Below are 21,499 nucleotides of genomic sequence, written 5' to 3'. Positions count from 1 at the left end.
TAGGTTTCTGACAGTGATAAACCTATTTGACACAGGGCACTCTTTCACTTTCCTTACCGGTGTGGGACTGAGCCTGTGTATATGGCAAGCCACATCCTACAAGGTGCCAACAGCTGGGTGAGAGAAGGAGAATATTACAACAGTTAGCTCCTCTGGCATGTGGTTGAGTTGTGCATCCTTCGTTGATGATGATTTTTTCCTAATGCACATTATGATAATCCTTTATTCCTATATATTTCATGATTTAAGATTTTATAAGTGTGATTTGAGACTCAACACTCCTCTAGAGCACCCAAGACTACTAATAATCTGTATACTGGTTCCTGGGACTTGAGGCAATTTCCTAACTAATATTTTCTCAAAAATTAGTGTGATTTTTTGTTGTTGTTTTTACCAGTCATGACAAACATTATGCATTCTCATTGCAAAATGAGAAGGAAAAAAGATCCATGTTTAGCAAGGTGATTCTGGGAGAGTTTTTATTTAGCTTCTATTTTTAATTTAATAGAATCAAACGTGTACTCAGTCATATCCAGTTTTGACTGTTCCATTGAAATCAGTAAGCCAGAACCTGAGCTGTCGTTCGTTGGCATTTCTTCACTAACATAACTGGGATTACGGTAACTGATAGTAGTTTGTCTTCTGGCTCCATCTACACCAAAACCTAGTTTATAGAATTCTGGAGTGGAGATGAAAGAACAAAGAGAAACAGTGATAATGCATGCTACCAATTATCTAAAGTACTGATTCTCCTCTAAACGTCTATGTCATTTTCTCAGCAAACTCAGCTAGTGTTGATGGGTGACATTTTTAAACCGTGTGCTACTGATTTCTGTCAAATGTACTTTTTGTTCTACAAATTTCCCTTAAGCTACTTTTAGGGTTTTTGAACAAAACTTCTTTTCATTTGAAAATTGGCAGTAACAGCTAAGTATTTTTTTCTAATGGCTTTGCCAAGTTCACTGGACCAAATTAATCACAAATGTCATTTGCCTTGTTTTGCAGTCAGCGTAGTTTCAAGATGATTTGGCTCATCATATCTTTGAGAAACCATGTAGTTCCTAATGGTGACAAGGTGTGCCAGCCAGATCAACTTAGTATTTTTTAAAAGTACATATAGACAATGAAGCGATAAACAGACAGGGTTTTTGATTTAAAGCCTCTTCACTTTTTGTAATGGAACCTGGTAATGGTTATATGTATATATATGTATTTAATTTGGGGGAAGGCTGCAACAAGCCTCTCCTACCACCCCATGTAGCATTTGAAGTCATGTTCATTTTAATTGACATGCAAATTCCTTCGAAATGCATAGATGTGTTTTAACTGTTCATTCAAGGAAATAAACCACGGTCACAGGACAATTTATAATATTCATAATCTCTGTCTTATTTTAACTATGTTACAGATTTACTGGCCTGCAGCAAAAGAAAAGGTAGAATTATGCAAATTAGCTGGGAAAGATGCCCATGTAAGTATGTTATATATTATTTTATTATTGCTGAGGATATCATATATCTGCATGTTTGTTTCTAAATGCACAAAATGGGTTAGTCAGCTGTTGTTACACTTTTTTCCTGAGCTAATGAACTGTCTTTTTCTTAATTTAAAAAAATGTTACACTTCTACTTTTTCCTTTAGATGTTAATGCTTCCAGAAAAAAATAATATTCAGTATTGCAAACAGCAATCATGCTAAGCCATCTTTGTGTGTAATAAATGCAGTTGAGAGATGAATGGACTTTCCTCCAAACGGTATCCCAGGTGATACTCCCCTGAAATCTGTTCTTTCCCATCAAACTGCTTCTTTTTTCTTGGGAATATCCTGAATGTAACTTCATTATAATTCATTAATGAAACAGTAGCACAGCAGAGTACAAATTAACTTAATTTGTAGACAGCTGCAGTTAAGGTTAAAACAAACTCTCAGACTCATTAGCTTCCCCCTGGAACCACTAGTCTTTAGAAAGTCTCTTTAGGAAGCGTATTTAAGGTGCATTAGTACATACAATAAAACTTTCATATCTCTTTTGCATAGTACAGATTGCATCATGTGCCTAGAGCCAACTATAAATGTAAACATTTCCCTGCTGTATAATAAAATTTCTTCCTTTTCTCTCCACAAATCTTGTAGTTTCTATCCAGCTTGTCTGTTACCAAGGTGGGTGCCAGCTCAAAACACTCTCTCAGCTCTCTGCCTGAGGAATTTCCACTTTTTATCCTAACTTATTGCTACCCTTATCTTTACAGCAGAGAAAAACTAAACAACACCTCTGCTGAGTACTGGGAAAATTCTAATACTGTTCTATATGGAGGATTTGTGCTGATCTATTTCTACACCAAGACAAAAGGAAAGGGACTGGAGAGGGGGATATTTATTTTGACATAGATCATAAATATCTTCTTTTTGCTTCTTAATTGGTCTGTGTAGCTGGCCTCTCACTTAGGTGTAGGGTGGTAGCTTGGACCTATGAACAGGTCTTGTGTATTCCTTCCTAAGTACCTTGTTATATGTGTATGTATATATTTAATTTTGGGGAAGGCTGTGGCAAGCCTTTCCTACCACCCCACGGAGAAACCCTTGCAGCATGCAGCAGCTGCCTGCGCTACTCACCAGCAAGGACTGAGTCCAGCTAAAGCCGGGACTGACCCAAGCATCCCGTAGGACTCAGAAATGCTCAAATAAAAGTGACCAGAAGAATGTGGCTGGTGCAAAGAAAGTGCACTCATATACAAAACATACCCTTGGAACTATGCTGAAGCCCTTCAGCCCACCACAATGACTTCCATCATGTCAACCTTGGTGCTAAAGCTCGCACAGAACCCTGGTTTGGGAGCAAAGGTGGGAGAATTGGTAGCCAGACTAACCCAGTAGCCCTTCGACCTCTGCCCAGTTGTTGACAGAAGTTGTTTGCTACAACACAGGCTGAGCAGATACCCTCCAAATGCACTACACATGTACCTTCTCGTGGCTGCAAGCATTATAGCAGAATTAGTCTTGCAAGTCTGATTGATGAACTGCCTAGTAGATAGCCACTGCGCAAGTGTAGCTGTTGCAGCTTCCATCTATTTAGTAAACAGTCTCTGCTACAGTGATTTTGAGTTTAAATACACCAACACTATGCCTATAACTTAGTACAACGTATAACATGAAAGAATAAATGTGGAGATTAACTTTTCTCGTTCTTTTCCCAATAGACAGAATGTGCCAATTTTATCAGGGTTCTTCAGCCCTACAACCGAACCCATGTTTATGTCTGTGGCACAGGAGCGTTTCACCCTCTCTGTGGATACATTGAACTCGGAACTCACAAAGAGGTAATTTAATTTCCTCACTACTCTGACACACCAAGGAATAACCTTCATTTTGTTTAGCATTCATCATAGATTGGAAAATACTATGTGAGTGTTTAAAAAATGAACTGACAGCAGCTTGCGTAAATAACAGAGTAAATGGTGGATTTTGCAGGTCAGACGGGAACTCTTGTTCTCACATTCGGTATGTGCTATCTCTTTTGAACAAAGCACTTTCCGCAGTAAGGCTCAATACACAAACTTCTTCAGAATGACACTTTCACATGATTAACTAAGTGAAGAGAACATTTAACCCAGGCGTCTGCTTTTCTAGTAAGTCATTTCCGCATGTACTTTCTGCGTACATACACACACACACACACACACACACACGCAGAGTTCAAGATGAGACTCGTAGGTCTAGCTTTTCATGTCCGTATACCCTTGGTCCAGAGAGATGGTTTCCTATTCCTTGTGCGTGAGAGTCATACACAGCTCGTAAATGTTTTCTGAGCTGGAGTCCAAGGGAGGCATCTTAGGACCTTGCAGACAGTTTGCAGCCCTGTCACTAAGTAGATGTTGTGTATCCTCCATCGCTAGTGGTATATTCCTGAACTGAAGTCAGCAGCTGACTGGTCTGCAGTTGCTGGTGACAAAGAAATCTCTGTCCTAAGTGGTAAATGTTTGAGACCTAACCCCCACAACAGGAGAATTTTGGTGTTGTGTCAGCAGCCACTTAGTACACAAGTCTCTTTTTAACTCCTATATGTATAACACCTTGGCTATATTTATAATGCTGGCTCTGTTCTCAGTGTCGAGATGTGACTTGTCTGGCTACTTGCCTGCGGTGCAGGCTGTAGAAATAGCTATAGCTATAGAAATAACTATAGAAATAGCTTTCTCTTGGTGTCTTGTTGAAATTCTGGGATAAAAGAAGTGGGGTCTAGTGATATGTTATTAAATGTGATAACCTAAAATATGTACACGTTAAAGGTATTCTGACATGTGGAATCAAGGGCAGATGCTTGCAGAAAAAAGAAAAGAAAGAAAGAAAAAAGTTATTAGTGCTTGCCCAGGTTGAGACCCATCATTATATTCAACACAATCTGTGGGTTGTTTGACCAGCTCAGAGGGACTGCCTGTGTTACAGAAAACTGAAGCTGCTTGAAATCTGCACGGTGGTGTTCTTTCCCTAATAAGCCATTAATGCTTTTGCTATTGTCTGGTATATGCTGTATAATTGGGCTTGCAATGAAATAATTTTGTTGGCTTCTTTGCTTTGCTACTTTAAATACTACAGTGGGAGCAACTGAAGTTTCAGATACCTCATATCATGCTGATTCCTTAGCCTGAATGATCAAATACCTCGCTGAATTGAACAGAACAGCTCCCAGCAAGAGTATAAGGCGGCTGTGGTTTACCTCTGGGTCATTAGTAAGATGCCTTATTCACTCTACCATTGCACCTTTACTTCATTTGTGAAGGTTGTTTTCATCAGACGTTATGAAATTATGGATTTGGTCTGATTGTTCAGTCCAGGAGCCAGTCTAGACGAGGGGTCTGTCTCAATTAGACGTGACCAATTACCTTATGAGAGGAAATGAAAGAAGAATCCTGGTATTGTGTTTCCTAACTCCTTCAGTGTCTCCCAGGCCTGCCTCTGCTGCATTCCTCCTGGTTGCTCAGCTGCAGTGGTCGGTCGGACAGTGTGCAGCACCGCTCACGCTTCTTCTGCTGGTGCATCGCTTCTAAGCCTCCTACTGAATTAACAGCTTTGAATAGCATCAGGCGTATTTTCCTTTTCGTCCTTGGACCACAAGCACCCTACAGCCACTGGTCTTGTGCTGCCTTTCCGGGTAGATGTGATAAGGCAGGAGGGTGCTGAGGACAGACCCATTGACATGAATTTGACAGGCAGCTGAGAATGTCTCCTTGTAGGAACTGGAGCCAGGAGCCCTACATAGTAATGCAAAGCACGTTATTGCACATCTCTTCTTTTAGTATTTCTTTTCTCCCTTCCCCCACCCCTTTTTTTTTTTTTTTTTTTTATCTCTGGGTTATAAGAATGGATAATAGATGTTCGGTAATTAGAGCCTCTACAGGAAGCTGTGGGATGCTTGGGAAAGCCAGGGCCTGAGATAGCCTCATGGGGGCTGTGAGACCAGGCAGGGCTCTGCTGACCTTTGGGAGCTGCTTGGCGGCTCTGCCCAGTGGTCTGCCAGCCAGTGCCAGGGCTGTGGAAACAGTGTGGGTCAGGTGACTGAAAACCACAGCAGACATTGCTTTTGAAGCAGTACAAATCCCCTAAGGGATGACACAATTAAAGGGGATTAAAGTCCTGATCTTGCTATTGCTGAAGTCACTGCCAAAACTTCTCTTGGCCGGTGAAGAAGAGGTTTGGCCCGGTTGGTGCAGTTAGCCACAGCTCTCCAAGGGATGCTCTTTTCTTTGAAAGCTTTGTCCAAAGGGAAAGCAGGAGGTTAATTGTGTGTGAGTGCCTGGTAGTGTTGGTTAGTTTGTCCTGGTGAAGTCTGGAATATTTGATGCTGATCTGTAAAGCCCCCAGTCCCTCGAGTCCTGCTGGACTTGCAGGCAGCCTCCTTGCATGTTGCACGGCACAGGGTCCTCCCGGCAGCTCAGGGTCACACATCTCAGAGAAAGGAGAATGGGACACTGAAATAACATCGTCAGAAAAAAAACACACCAAAACAAAAGCTTAATTTTTATTTGAGTTTTCTCCTGTGATCCACTTTAGTAGCCTGAGAGTTTGGTTTGCCTGCTAACTGTCGTGGTTTAAGCCCATCTGGAAACCAAGCACCATACAGCCAGTTGCTCACTTGTCCTCACTCAGAGGGATGGGGAGGAGAATCGGAAAGGAATGTAAAAGTCAAGGGTTGAGATAAGAACAAATTTAATAATTTAAACAGAATAAAGAGGTAAGAACAACAATAAGAACAATAACAATAATAATAATAATAATAACAAAATGGAAAGGTGGGGAAAAGGGGTAAAGCAAAAGCTGCGCACACAAGCAAAGCAAAGCAAGGAATTCATTCCCCATTTCCCATGGGCAGGCAGGTGTTCAGCCCCCCCCAGGACAGCGGGGCTCCATCACGCGTAACTGTTACTTCAGGAAGACAAACACCATAATGCCAGATGTCCCCACCTTCCTTCTTCTTCCCCCAGCTTATATACTCAGCCTGACGCCATATGGTATGGAATGCCTCTTCGGCTAGCTTGGGTCACCTGTCCTGGCTGTGTCCCCTCCCAATGTCCTGTGCTCCTCCAGCCCTCTGGCTGGCAGGGCCCAAGGAACTGAAAAGTCCTTGATTTAGTATAAACATCACCCAGCAACAGCTAAAAACATCAGTGAGCTCTCAGCATCGTTCTCACATCAGAGCCAAAACACAGCACTGTACTAACTACTAAGAAGAAAATTAACTCTATCCCAGCAGAAACCAGGGCACTAACCCACAGGTCCGGAAAGATAATGGGGGGTTGGTTTTTTTATGATTAAATCCTGCTTTGCGTCAGCTAGGATTGCTGGAGGAAATGGAATTTATGTTCACAAATTGGAATTGATTTTTCTGTTCTTTTAAGGAGCTTAATTATTCAATATCCTGGGCCTTTGTCTTCTGAGCCTAGAGAGTATAGGAGTCACCTCAATGAAGTAGAAAGGTTTGGTCATTTATAATCTGATGTGCATTAAGGATGAATTGAATTAACGTGTTGTGAAGTCTGATCCTCTGTGGCCATCTTTGGGCATATTTAACCATCCATTTGTACTCTTCAGTCCTCTTGCAAGAAAGAGGTATAGAAGAAAATAATTAAAACAACTTCATCCTTTTTTAAGTAATTGTTTAAATCACAGAGGTGTGGTCTTTTTTTATTTTTTCATTAGCTTCAGAAATTGTTTCTCTGCAACAGACATTAAACCCACAGTTACTTGATTCCTGAACACTAGTGGGATTTTAAATATCACTGTAGGTAGGAGAGTATGTTCACAGTACTTCTGTAGGCAATCCCTCCTCTCTTAACAGCAGCTGAATTCTGAAAATCAAGTCTTAATACCTGCAAAGACTTCACTTTACTCCTTGGAGCAATCAGTTTGCCTTCAGAAGGGCTCACTGTGGGTTTCAGGTTAAGCGTGCTTTTAGGAAATTAAAAGAACGGGTGAAAACATCCTTGCTGGCAGTTCAAAACTATAATAAAACTTCCAACTGATGCTTATGACAATTGAGTTTAATGCCCACTGAAAGCATCAGCAATAGTTTTAAAATAATTTTTTTTCTTTATCTTCCTTTACGCCCTTGTTCTGTGACCCAGGAATTAACCACCCTGCATTTGGGAATGCCAATGAAGGATCTATTCTGATACCTCTTGTATCATTAGTCCTGTTAAAAACTAACAAGAGAGAGCATATGCTGCTTTCACTTAAAAGGGGCTGAACTGTGTCTGATGCAAACATTATACAGCAGTCCCTGGAGAAATCTAAGAGTCAGCCAGAACCCCTTCTGGGTCTCCTGTTGCAACAGAGTCTATCAGCACTTTCCCAAATAGAAGCCAGTGCCTTTTAAGTACAATCCAGCTTTTAATTTGAGTAGAAATGAACAATGTATCTTCCCCCCTCCCCCGCCCCCGAAAATAATCGTATTTTTTTAAGATCTGTGTTTTGCTATAGAGTGAACAGGGTACATTAAACCAGTGAGTGAAAAAAAATCCAGATATAAACCAGGGACATGGACTGTAAACATCACTGCTGGGATGAGAGCTGCATGGTCTAACACACCTTCACTTTGTATGTTAGCAGAACAGTTTGCCTAAGCAAGTTTTTCTCTGCGGTCACACCAGGGTAATGAATATGTGTTTATTCTCAGGAAACATTATTCCGGCTGGATACTCAGAACTTGGAGTCTGGCAGGTTGAAATGCCCTTTCGATCCTCAGCAGCCGTTTGCTTCGGTGATGGCAGGTGAGAAACCCTCAGAGCCAGGTGATCCTCTCATGGCTTTGTAGGTGAGCCGGGGGTGGGAGGCTCAGCACGATGTCCTCACCAGAGCTCCTCTGGCCTTGCTGTGGTTTCCAATGCTGGGCTGTGCTCTCAGAGCTGACGGAGCCTCCGGTCTGCAGACACCAAAGAGCTGGAAATGCAGCAACACAAACAAGGGCATTTGAGTGGCTGTGAAGCCTCTGCCAGCTGGGCAGGAAGACAGTTTCACCCTCTCCCAGTCATTTCTCCTTTAAGAAGAGAACAACAGCAAAAAAACAACCAATCCAACAACAACAACAAAAACCCCCACATGGACAGACGATGTTTGAAGCGCTTCTGGGCCTCTTTCTGCAATTATCAATATGTTCTGCTCTTTGAAGTCTGCTGACATCCACTACTTCCATAAATACATTTTTGAGGTTTCTATTTGCTCGAGTAGCCACTTCTGAAGCTTCCAGCCCAGGAACAAGATAATGCAATCTGCCGGCTGCGTGTGTCGCAGCGCTGTGTGGTCTGACATTTGGTGCCGAGGAATGTCAGCTTGACCTCCGGATCTCAAATCACTATAAGAGCTACTTTTGTCATGGTTTGGTTCATAGCTTTGGACAATTTTCATTTAACTTGTCCATCAAGCGTATGAATACAAGATAAGGGTGAAGCACCATGACGTTTTCATTTACAGCCAAAGAGCAGTGGTGACAATGCTTTGAAGTATCGGTCACTCTGTGTTATAAAAAGCATATGACTAATGTTCGGTCTTTATTCTCAGATAATAAGATAGATGATTTGTGATTCTGACCCAACAGATGGGGCAGGACTTCCTTCATTAAAAACAATAGATTAAAGCCAGTGCTTATTCTTCTCAGGGACCCCTAGTACTGTTTAATGACCATGAAGTCTATTTTTAAAATGGGATTCTAAAAACTTAAAAAACTTAACCTTTTTTTTTAAAAAAAACTTTTTTTTTTTTGTTTAGATGCAATAGAACTTCATGATTTATTATAACGTTGGCTAATTTCAGTAGCACTCCAGTGCTTTGAATGCTCTGTTAAATCTTGTGAAATGAAGAAGCTGCTGTCTTTTAGATAACTAAAACATGAACTTTGGTATATAAGAATTTTTGAGCTAGATAAAATTGATGGTCAGAGTATTCTAGTATCCCTTCTCTGACTGTGCCTGGTGTCGAGTGCTTTGCATCAACATGCAAGGAGCACTGTAAAGAGTTACAAGCCTGACCAGAGAATGCGTTCTTGGCCTATCTTTTTGGTGATTACTTTATTCTCAAAACTACTGGGAGAACAATATGGTCAGGGATAAGATACTGCCCTGCAGCTCAGGGGAGTTGAGTTCCCATCTCTGCCCCTGATGAGAGGAGTAACCTTTGGCATGTCACTTCTATTTATCTGCAAAATGATGATAAAGATTGCTTATATCCTTCAGAAAGCACTTTCTAATCATTTCTACATATATGAGCTAAATAATATTTCATTATATTTTCAATCATGTGTGTAGGTTAACACTGTTATAATACATATTATATATATAATATAAAACAATTGAGTAATTTTCATTCTTTGTAGAACTACATAATCTCTCTTTGAATTCTACACAGCATTTTTCCCCAAGTAGATTCCACAGATAAATTAGAAAAGCTAACCTTTTTGACTGAAAAGTCACCTGCTCACTATCTGTCTTCTATTACAAATTACCACTCACCGAAATGGTTCTGGACATAACTGGAACTTAAAATGAGAGATACCAAAAGCTGAGAGAAGTACTGAAAATGCCTTGTCAGCAGAGCCTAAGCAAGGATGAAGAATTTCTGTTAGCCCTTCAGATTTATTGATCACTGAGTGCCTGTCAGTTAGCAAACACCAATTACCCTGCCCATTCCTCATTATGACAAATACCTTTCAGAAAGCCCTATTGTTTCTTTACAAAGGCGACATGCTGTCTGAAATATGTGCTTTCCAATACTGTCATGGAAATAATACGTAAGTAACAACAATAATGAGGTAAAAAGAAAGCTGATAGATTTTTTTTTTGCCAAATAAAGTGCTTGTGGGTCATGGGTTGTGGTTTTGGGTTTGGTTTTGTTTGGTTTATTTTTTGTAGGTTTTTTTTTTTCCCCTTGATCTTATTTTTTTAAGTGCATTTATCTCTTTTGCAAATGCAAACACAAATGTCTGTGTTGAACGGTATTTGTTCTGCATTCACTCTCAACAAAGGACTTCTCTCTAAAAGATCTTATGAAATGTTTCCAGCCAGAGTATCAGGAAACCTGAAGAAGGAGCTCCTGGAAGAGGATTTTTATGTATCATATAGCTTTTTATATGTTTATTTTTTATGAATATAAATATTTTTTCTTTTTATGAACTCCAGGGACTTACTGTTGCAAGTCATTAAACAAAAACTAAACTCTTCCAACCAATAAAGCTATCTTGTTATTTTTCAGGGAAAAAAAAAAAAAAAAGAGAATGTAAAACGCATTATGCGGTAAAAAATCACTCACAGAGATACTGTTTCTTTCCTTCTGTTTAGGAAAGTACTGACATCTGAAGGAAAACAGAAAATATTGTGCGATTATTAAGGTTGTGAAGTTTTACATTGCCCACAAAGCTGGTACAAGACTAAATATAACTGCAATTGCAGCAAGCGCACTGTACTGTATCATAGATGTGCTTTCCTTGTGGGACAAACCCTGGCTGCCTGATTCAAGCAACATGTCTCATTTATTTTAGTGTGACCACTTGCTATGTTAAAATGATCATGATTTGGGTCTGTAGCCATATTCCTACCATTAACACATTACACAGTTGAGGAGAATTCTCGTAGTGCTTAAATTCCTCTGCATGTATGAAGTGTTGGATAGCGATCCCTACACCAGGAAAGGGCCAAGCTGCAAAGTTCTGTAGTGAAGCATCCATCATGTTTACTAGCTCAAGCCCAGGAGCACCAAAGCCATCAGGGCTGTGGCAAGCCTGGGGCACAAGAGTTAGCTTGAGTGGAATGATGGCTACATCCTTGGGCAGCCCACAGGTACATGGTCAGTGTCCATGGGGCAGGATGCTCAGACTGAACACACTTTTATACCCTCAAGAGCCCCGCACCCACTAAAGCTGGGGGATTTACTTTTCTGTGTGCCTAAAAGATCTGAAAGTTAGACTTGGACTTCTTCATTTCTCAGGCATATAATTACAAATATTACCCAGATTTAAATGTAAGTGACTTCACAGACCCCCAAATCCCATTAAAATATAAGCCAATAATATTTTAAAACATTAACTTAGCTCATAGGCCAATTAAACACAGGTGTTGTTCACCCAACAAAATACAAACAGTTTTAATTTTGTTTACCCCACAGCTGTAGAAACCCTATTTCTTTTTCATTTGCAGATGAGTATCTTTATGCTGGAACAGCTTCTGATTTCCTTGGCAAAGACACGGCTCTAACACGTTCTCTGGGCCCTTCTCACGACCACCATTACATCAGAACTGACATTTCCGAACATTACTGGCTTACTGGTAAGATCCTAAACATATGCTGTTGTCATTTGCATTGTCCCTGCCTCTCTGAAGTTAATAGCCCCTTTCTTATATAAATATATGTCCAGTTACTATAAATATAGATATTGTATCATGGTATCTTTGGATTACGTAGGCTTTTTTAAAAAAAGCTCAGTGGAGCAAAAATGCACTTGAGAGAAGCCACAGAGGTGATAATGCTAATTAAGAGTAAGAGAGTAAGACCTAATCATTCTTTTAATCTTTGATCTATACATCTGCATATAGTCCCGTAATTGGAATAATGTCATGACTTAAATGCTTCTAGTTCTAGTCTTGTTGGAATATATTATTTTTTTAAACCCTTTTTTTCCGATCACTTGTTAGAAGCTGTTCCTTACAGCACATTGAAATGACAGACTAGAAAGTCCACATTTTAGGTAGGAGGTCTTTTTATTTCTTTTCTTTTTTTTTCTTTTTCTTTTCCTTCTTTGAGAGGGAAAAATACCCTTTGTTGCTGTGAGGATCATTTTAAAACCACTAAGGGCACCCTAAAATAGCTTCCCAAGCAAAACACTGCTTTTTCTTGACCATTAAGAAACATTCTGAGCTAGTAAACCCTCTAAAAAACTGGCTGCGTTTACACCCAGCCAGTCTCAAACCACACACAGAGTAACATGGAAAACTTCACTCACAAGCTAGCACTGCTCAATTAAAGCATCCCCCTTTTAGCCATCAACTGTCTTTAAAGATGTGGCAACACTGGCCCTGGTTCAGGATGCCTGTGTAACTATTATGGGTGTATTGTAAAGCCAAAGGCCTGCTGACCACAGGGTTAAGTTGTCTTCCCAGCAGACAACTTCTGAAAGTGGTAATTTTGCCTCTTAATTCTTGGAGACCTTGACAAGAGGAAATGTTCTCTCTCTTTTTTTTTTTTTTAAATTTTCTTGTTTTACCCCCCTACTGCTTCTCTCTTTTAATTTAAGCTGCTGTCGTATGTTTCTGTCTAGATGTAACTCCATAACCTCAGGGTTTCTGCTGTGAGACAAGGAGGAAAGGAAAAGCCACTTAAAAGTCATTTTACCTTTCCAAATAGAAGCGGTCCTTTGGACAGATAGAAAAATCTCACGTCTGACTCTGCTGACCTATCGCACTTTCATTTCCTGTGCTCAAAACCTTTCTTATCCCACCTCTCCTGTCTCCTCATTTCTACACTTCCTCATGCTGCGTAGACCAGAAATGGGCTGTAATGATATGATACAGACTGGGGTGGGTCCTCCCGGCAGGCAGTTCTCTAACTGTAATTAACCGTGCAACTGAATACCCAGTTTTATCACTGGTGGCCTGCTGATGCTCAGCATGGAAAGATGGTTGGGGTAGCTGCTTTCCTAAGGGATGCTATAATATCCTCAAAAGAAAGATTTACTGCTGTTTGGTCCTGAGGAGCATCTGGTGTTATCGTTAGTTTAGATCCACCTTGATGAGCATTACAGGGTTCAGTTCTCAGCCCAAAAGAACTTACAGCTTGAATATCCAGTTCCAAACATTTTATTATGCTATTAATGTTTCTCCATGAGCAGTCTGAGGCAAGAGAACAGTACAAGAACACAGAATAAACTAAAGGTTTGAGAACTGTTATATTTTTCAGTTTGGAAGCTGGATGGGGGGTGTCTGCCTTTCTTCTTTCTTTGAGATTGATTCATGTTTTATTCTGTTTTCACTTAAAGCGTCTGTATTTGTGAAAGTTTTCTAAGGAGAATAATATATTAGTATGTCTGGGTTTGAAAAACAGCTTTAGTGTGCTAGACTGCGACGTGAAAATTACCCCACACTATATAAACACTGAAGACCCCATATATTCTTCAGGTTTACCTTGTTTCCAGCCATATAAAAAACTACAGTCATGCTCTGTCTAAGACTTCACATACACAATCCATGCAGTGTTATACTAAGAGGCATAGATATAAACTAGGTGCTTTTAATATTTTGAAACAGTCCTTTTAAGGTTGGAGAAAATTTTGAGTGCAACTCTAAATGACAGGATCATTTCTGTAACAAGCCATAGAGTAGCCAATATATTTCTAGTTTACTGTGTAACATTACCAATTACATACATTTGTGCTTTTAGCCAATATTGGTATAAAGAAAATATTTACTTGATTTCAGGTTTAAAACTCCCATCTCATCTAAATCACCTCTTTCCTAAGCCTACCACCCATTTACCAAGCATGTGTTAGACCTCCAGGAAAAGTTGTACATACTTGAGTAATTGTACAATTAGAAATAAATTATTTCCAGGCGTGACTTGTGTTTTACTTAGGATCATTAGCATTAAATGTGTAACTTGTTTTTTTTCTAGAGGGCTGAGAAAGTTTTTCTGTAATGCACCTTAATATTCTTAAAGTTTAGTCTTATTCTGTTTCTGGAAACAGGATTATACTTTCCTGAGGGAAGGGAGGGAAAGACAAAGCATAAGGGAAAAATGCGTAGGATACCTTCCAGTTCCTTGCAGGGCACCTCTATCTTGACTAATTAAGACATGTCTTAATCTCAATGACTGAATAGCAGCTCCACAAAGGAGAAAAGGAGGAAGGCGGCTAATCTTTCCCATGACTCACATTCACACAGGCTTGTACTCCTGCACGCAGTGGCACTGGAGACAGAGGGGATGCTGCCGCTGCTCAGACATCAGCCCTTCTCCCGCAGAGCTGAGGAATCCGGCGCTCCCACAGCCGCTGCCCAGAGCTGCCTCACCCGTGGCACTGGCCAGGGACAAGGCACGTGGGGCTGGTGGCCCCGCTCCGGATGGCAAAGCCGCCAACTGGAACCGAGTCTGCCCTGTCCCAGCCCAGCGGGCAGGGGAGAGCATCCCGTGGTGGGATACCCGAGCCCTATGTACAGGCATGCACTGAACAGCTGCACATTCCTCTCTCCTTTATAGAAAGCTAAAGCTGTGGCTGTAATGAGTGCTTCCCTGAACTGCATTAGTCTTTTTTTTTTTTCTTTCTTTCTTTTTTTACCCCCTTCCCTCGTCTTTGCCAGAGCAAAGACTTGCAGGCAATGACTTCTTTATATCCTGTGAACTTTGGATGGGATTCAGCTCACTTAGCTCTAAAAGGAAAGAGTTAGCATCCTGTCTGAGCTCAGTTGTTTCACTTGTCTCTGTCTGTAATTTAGAGAGAGGTGATACTTCCAGAGGGTGACTCTCTCCACCTTTTGTAGGAATCTGTCATAAAATAGGATTATTCATTGTCACTTGCTTCCTTATATCCCTCTCTGAGAAAGGACCTGGATGAGCACAGAGTAGGAGCTTGACTTCTAGATAGTTGAAGGTAAATGAGGTGAGCGCTATCCTCTGCATTTCATCATGCCACATATTTTTGGCATACCAGCTACAAAGAACTGCTGCCTCCCACTGTTTTAGGTCGCTTTTGCATTTTTTCATGTTCCAGGATTTGCTACTTGTTGTCTGTTCTTCTTTTTCTGAGCCTACTGAGCCTCACTTCTCAGGAGGTCCTACTAAGGCATGCACGTTTGCACTGCCTAGAACCACTGCTGGCATTACAAGTGTGTGGTTGCCGGCTGGTAACCAAAAGCAAACGTGACCTCTCCAGCCAACCCAGCAACGCAGGACTAGGTGCAACCACTCCTCCCACTCTGTCACAAAAACATGTTTAAAAAAGCATGAGCAACACCTGAATTTATGGTACCATCTATTGTCGGAGCTCACGATGCCTTCAGCCTCCTGTTTGGTTGCACACAATCTAGCTATGAAATTAATTTGTAGTAAAACCTTCTACTGAAGTAATTAGGAAGGGACAACTGTGTGTATGGGAAAACAAACAGTGGTTCAAAATCATCTTCATATATTTTGTTTCCCATGCAAAGAATCCAAAACCTGGTTCACAGCTGGTTCAAATGCACTTTTCTCTATTGCATGGATGGATTACAAAAGATGAGACAAAGATCTCACTTGCAGAATATGATGTGCTTTTAAGATCATGATCTCTTTCATTATTTTTTTTTCAGTCTCTTTGTCTTCATATCTTTTACACTGTATTTTTGTTTGGATTTAACTTTCAACTTCAGTGTTTTCAATTGTGATTTAAAATCATTAAATATTTGTGTTCCTTTAATTTGTTAGAGATTCTTCTAAATGTGTTCCAGGAATTGGTATTGAGACATTTGTTTTTGCATTTGGCTTGCCAAGTAAAGCAATGAAATTTAATTTAGAAGAAACATATATTCAGAGTTTTGTTCTGGAACCATGGATTTAAAAAAAAAAAAAACCCAACAAAAAAAACCCAACTATGTGAAATTGCAGAGCATGCCATAGAAGTATTTCACAGGTTTTCCTATTAAATGGCTACTTAGCTAACCACATATTTAAGAAACCATACTGGAAGCTTATTTATGTATTTATTCACTCTTAGAGATCTAATCTTCAAAGTAGCCTTACAGGCCCTGAGGGGTAATTGAATATTTTCTTTAGGCTCATTCTGAAATCCTAACTTAAATTTATAGAGCTTGATGCCTGCATCATTTCATTTTTCTGCTGACGCCATTCTCTAGTGTCAGAAAGGTTTAAAATAGAAGCAGCACTGTGGCTATTTTGACCCATAAATTTACTCCTCTGTCATGAAGGTGCACATTCAACACTTAAACACATCCCATTTTGTCTCAAGCTTTCATCTGTGAACTTTTGCAACAGAGACCCTCTTTTTGTCCTGTTTGTACTGTAGAGTTTGTGGTGAAAATTCCTCAGGGCTAACATAAAGTAACAATCGTTCTAAAAAGGACAAAGGCAGGAAGATATATTAAAAGCTGATAATAGCGTTCCCCACGTATCACCAGTGTGCTCTGTTTGCTCTACAGCCTTACACCGCCCTCCTTGCTGCTTTCTGCTGCAGCCTGCCTGCTTATGGGGGACAAAGACTGTGTATTTTATTGCTGAAAGAATGTATTTTAGAGTCAAGGGTCTCTTTGCAACTGTATTTGTATAGCAGCTTCTGTTTAAAGAAAAACATTATAGATCCAAGTGCCCTCAGAAGAGCTCGTCTGTTGTAGCACATTGGGGAATGTCTTGAAAATTACTTCCCCAAGTATCTGGTTTACTTGTGCAAGACAGTGTTGTTGCCTGCTCTGCTGCACTCAGGGGCTCTTGGAATTAGTTTAATATCTGATTTTAGTGCAAAATTTAAAGAAAAGACTGCAAAAGAAACCCCAGGGGAAAAAAAAAAAACCAACAAAAAACATAGATGGTGAACAGGTAGAGGACTGGAGATTGGGTGAGGGGGCTGAGGAAGACACTGAAGGACATGTATTAAATACATGGCCCAATAAACATGCCTGTAAGATGCAGGCGGAGACATCCAAGCTTGCTTTAGAAGAGACTAGAAGTAATATAATGGCTCAGCTTATCAAGACAAGGTGCTATAGAATTTCTTGCAAAAAGCAGGTTTAAAATAACCCAAAGAAACCATTACATTGATATAGCTAAACTGTTTTCATGTTCAACAAGGAACTGTGTCCTTAAGACCGATTAGTCAGTTGTGGAATTTGGTGTGCTAACATAGGAATCCCAGGACAGCACTGTATTGGATTTGGTAGATAAAGGCAGTAAGATCGTTATAGCACAGATGTGTAGGAAATTTTTAACTTAGGAAAGCTGTCATTTATATTGAATTTTAATCGCATGGATCAATAAAGGTTCTTCCATTCTTTTGTAAGCTGTCTCTAGAAAACAGTAGTGTATTTCTGTAGCCATGACTGCTGCAATATATAATTACATTGATATAAATTCTACCGTGTGGTTTCAGAAAATCTGCTTAGCTTGATATTGGTGGCAAGAGCAGTAAGGAAGGTTTTTGTAGGCAATATTTTGGACTGAGACGACTTCTATTTTCACACAGAGAATGATAGCCAGTGCTGCACATTTATGCAAGTGGTAGTAAGATATATACACAAAACCATCACGCTAAGAGTAAATACTTCAGGATCTATGGTGGTTTTCACTAGTAAGTTAGTAAGAAACTCGCCATTACATGTATAAATAGTGATATTTTTATTTCCCTGGAAGATGCAACATTAAAAAGCACATAATAAAGCAGAAATTTAGTAGTAAGTATTAAGACTTCACATTTTTTAAACTTTTTTTGGGATCTTCTAGGAGCGAAATTCATTGGAACTTTTCCCATCCCGGACACCTATAACCCAGATGATGACAAAATCTACTTCTTTTTCCGAGAAATATCACAAGATAGTGGCACATCTGACAAGACAATCCTTTCCCGAGTTGGGAGAGTTTGTAAGGTAAGGACTCTATGTTTTTATTTTATTTTATTTTATTTTATTTTATTTTATTTTATTTTATTTAAAGGAAAAAAAACCCCACCTGTTTGGTTTGTTTCTGTGGGAAATCTGTTTTCCCCTTCAGATGAGAAGGAAATAGTGTTGTTACCTAATGAGCCACCACACTAATTTTTCTGAATGTAGAGTGCTGATGCACTCTGAAATTTGTTTGGCTGGAAAACAGACCTGATATTGACTGTGTACCTCTTTTTTTAAAAGCTATTATGCCTATAAATTATACTCCTGTGTCTAAACGATAATGCACTGACCTTCAGATATGCAAGTGACCTGCTTTATTTCATAAGCTTTCAGCAAGGATTTATTTATCGAAGTGCACACAATGGCAAGGTATTAGAGTTTTTGTTGAAAGTGCCCACTGAATGGAGGGGATATACAAACCCATCCCTTCAGCCTCGCTCAGCACATCATTCCTGGGCATTGCTGAGAGCCGGGGTCAGTCATTTGTTTCTGCACATTCCTGATAATCAGTTGGGGTGAGGAGGAGGCTAAAAATGTATATAGTTTCTGAGCTACACCCACATCTGCCCAGAGGTTTCCTCCCCTGGGAAGAGATGCAGTCCTTGACCTGTTGACCAGGAGAACCAGGCCCTGGGTCTGCTGCAGTGTAAAAAGTTTCATTTTGTTGTTTCCTGACTTCCTTTAAATGATTACTCCCTTCACTTTCTCTTTCAATATGCTTGGTTTTTCCTCTTATGAAAGATTTCTGCTCCTGTTGGTATTCATAATGCGGACTCAGATTTTCATGAGCTGTACTCTTTTTGAAGAAGCATCTCTGTCAAGGGCAGAAGCCTCTTCAAATGGTAATGAGAAAATAAACCAATACCGGTACATGAAGACAGCAGTCAGTGTAGGGTTTGCTGTTTAACTCTGGTTTGGCTGTGGTCTTCCTTCCCACTACAGCAGAAGAGTCCATTGACACCCGTGTCAGGCATACTCTCTATCCACTCTTTTGTTCCGTGATACCGTAGGAGCAGAAGCAGTCAGTACAAGTGCTCCTGTCCTGTCGTCAGGTCCTCAGTGAATCCACGTACCCAGGAATCAGTGGTAAAAGTCAGGAAAATGGGATTTTAAAGCTGCCTTCATATTAGGAAATATAAGCTTTGAGCATTGTGTGTCTCATGCTGAAGTAGCTATCAGCAACACCATCACAACAATCACACAAGTATGTTTCTGTGATAATGGATTCAGCAGCTTTCATTTACTTGCATTTTCTGAGCAAAGTGATTCTGATGGTTGTGGAATTATTTTCTTAAGAAGCTTGAAAATTATTAAACAACCAAAAGAGCTTGTGATTGGCAGTAAGAAGTGTCTAGGAGAAGAGCACCCATTCAGCTAATGGACACACACTGAAAAACAGTGGGCACATGTATGAGTATATAAATCTACAACTGCCCTGCTGTACAGCAAACTTATAACTCCAGTTGAGATCTCAGTGACCACAGCCATTTCACACTTCTGTCCTTGACCTAACATGTTAAGAATACAAAAAAACTCATTCATAAATCAGGTTTTTAGCCAGACGAAAGAATGGGTAATCTTTAGTTGGGTATTACACAGCAGGGTGATTAATGGCAGAGTGGAAATGCAAACATATATGATTTGCTGCTAGACATGGCATTTGCTGATTATGAGAAAGCACTTAATGCATTAGGAGAAATTGGTAGACAACATTTTCAAGCCCAGGCACATAAGAGATTATAGTAAACTAAGATATATTAGCTACAGATCTCAAGCATCCTTTACCTAGAGGAAAAAGGAGATAAGATATCGTAATAAAAGCAAATATATTGCAAGGAAATTCTGATGACCATGCGTAACTGTACCTCAAATGAGACTGAATTACTGAATTTGTAGAGTAATCATGTTAACAGGAAAAAAATGTCTTGAATTTTATTTTTAATAGTCAAAACAAAACAATGGAAACTGATAAGTAAGGTGATGATTATTGTTAGTTTTACACTATTGTCTTTATTTACTGAGCACTTCCCAATGGATACAGAATTCTCTTGAACATTCAGGCTCCTGATCTTTTGTAGATTTGTCTTAATTACTTGCAAATAAAAAAAATTGTAATGCAAATTATTATAAAGAAAATAGAATTATTATGTGTACTTAATATAAATAAAATATGCAAACAGGCTCCTGTTTATGGACTAAGATCCTCTGGATCTGTGCTCTGACATGAAACATCTGCTATACTTAATTCTCACTGATATGAGATCAGTGTCTTTGGTTGGAATGGTTGATAACATAACAATTTCTACTTGCACTGTCTCATTAAGGTGACCTGTACTGCGGGAAGTTAAGCCTTTGCCTTCTTTCCCTAGCAAGCAGAGAGTGACAGCAGATGGGAGGAAACCAGCAACTTTTGAAATGATTTGCTTGGTGTAAACCCAGTTTTGTTCTGCTAGAACTCAGTTGCTCTCTACCTCACTATGCCTTAGGGCTCCTGTACATTAATGCCAGAGACACATGCTGAAGTTAGAATAGGCTTTGTTTATAATAAGGAGGTTAGTCAATGCAGCCTGTTCTTTGGCTAATTTTCAATGGCTCAACAATATGGTCTCTCAGTGATCCTTCCCCTTAGGGAAAATCTTCTGTGGAAAGCATTCCCTTTTCCCAGCTACTTTCAGACCCAGAAGATTACAATGCTCCTGCTGGCAGCTCTTTGCCCAGAGTCAAACAGCTGTCACTTGTCCTGTTCATAAGACCGTACTTACCGTCTTGCAGCCTGTGCTGCCATAACGCAGCCCCTGCCACACTAAAGAGCACTGATTCAGATGTACGTCATCTGTGTTCTGTATGTCACTGGGGGATATCAGTATGAATTGGGAGGAAGTGCTTTCAACAGTCACTTTCAGAACCAGTTGTATAATTTATCATGGCAAAAGGCATTTCCTATTTTTGGTTTGAGGGAGGCAGAAGAAGTACCATTGGCCTGTCTGTAATACCTGATACCACTTATGGTATGTTCCTGAAGTGTAATTTGTTGGGTTATTCTCTTTCTTTTCAAGTAAGGTCATAAGTAAAAAGAAAAAAATACTATTAAAGACTACCCAGCAATGTTTATTCATTTTCTAGAACACATACAGATACACATATGTATATTAAATGATCATACAAACTATAATTTCTTAAGAGCATGAACCCATGTATTTCTATATCTAGAAACACAGGCATAAGCTGTTACATTGTCTTCAAGCCCACACTGCTGAACCAGTTTACATCGGCTACAGACACAACAGTCGTTACACAGAGCCAGAGTTTGGAAAAAAATACAAAAATAAAAAAATTTGCAGCATCCATCCACTGTGCCGTCTGCAGTCAACTAACAAGCCAGC

The 21,499-nt window shown here is 39.9% G+C and overlaps 1 protein-coding gene across 6 annotated transcripts in view; it reads left to right on the top strand.

Moving 5' to 3' along the window:
* SEMA3D (semaphorin 3D) overlaps window positions 1-21,499 on the top strand; it is a 147,753-nt gene that overhangs the window by 74,637 nt on the left and 51,617 nt on the right. For all 6 annotated transcript variants that reach the window (XM_027811917.2, XM_055711199.1, XM_027811918.2 and 3 more), the window contains 5 exons: window positions 1,409-1,471; window positions 3,198-3,317; window positions 8,171-8,264; window positions 11,679-11,807; window positions 17,956-18,098. In XM_027811917.2, the coding sequence (XP_027667718.2) occupies window positions 1,409-1,471; window positions 3,198-3,317; window positions 8,171-8,264; window positions 11,679-11,807; window positions 17,956-18,098 (549 nt within the window). The remainder of the gene's footprint in view (window positions 1-1,408; window positions 1,472-3,197; window positions 3,318-8,170; window positions 8,265-11,678; window positions 11,808-17,955; window positions 18,099-21,499) is intronic.

This window comes from Falco cherrug, chromosome 5 (genome assembly GCF_023634085.1).
Source record: "Falco cherrug isolate bFalChe1 chromosome 5, bFalChe1.pri, whole genome shotgun sequence".
Classification (NCBI taxonomy): domain Eukaryota; kingdom Metazoa; phylum Chordata; class Aves; order Falconiformes; family Falconidae; genus Falco; species Falco cherrug.
This window is presented reverse-complemented; position numbering and strand designations above follow the sequence as displayed.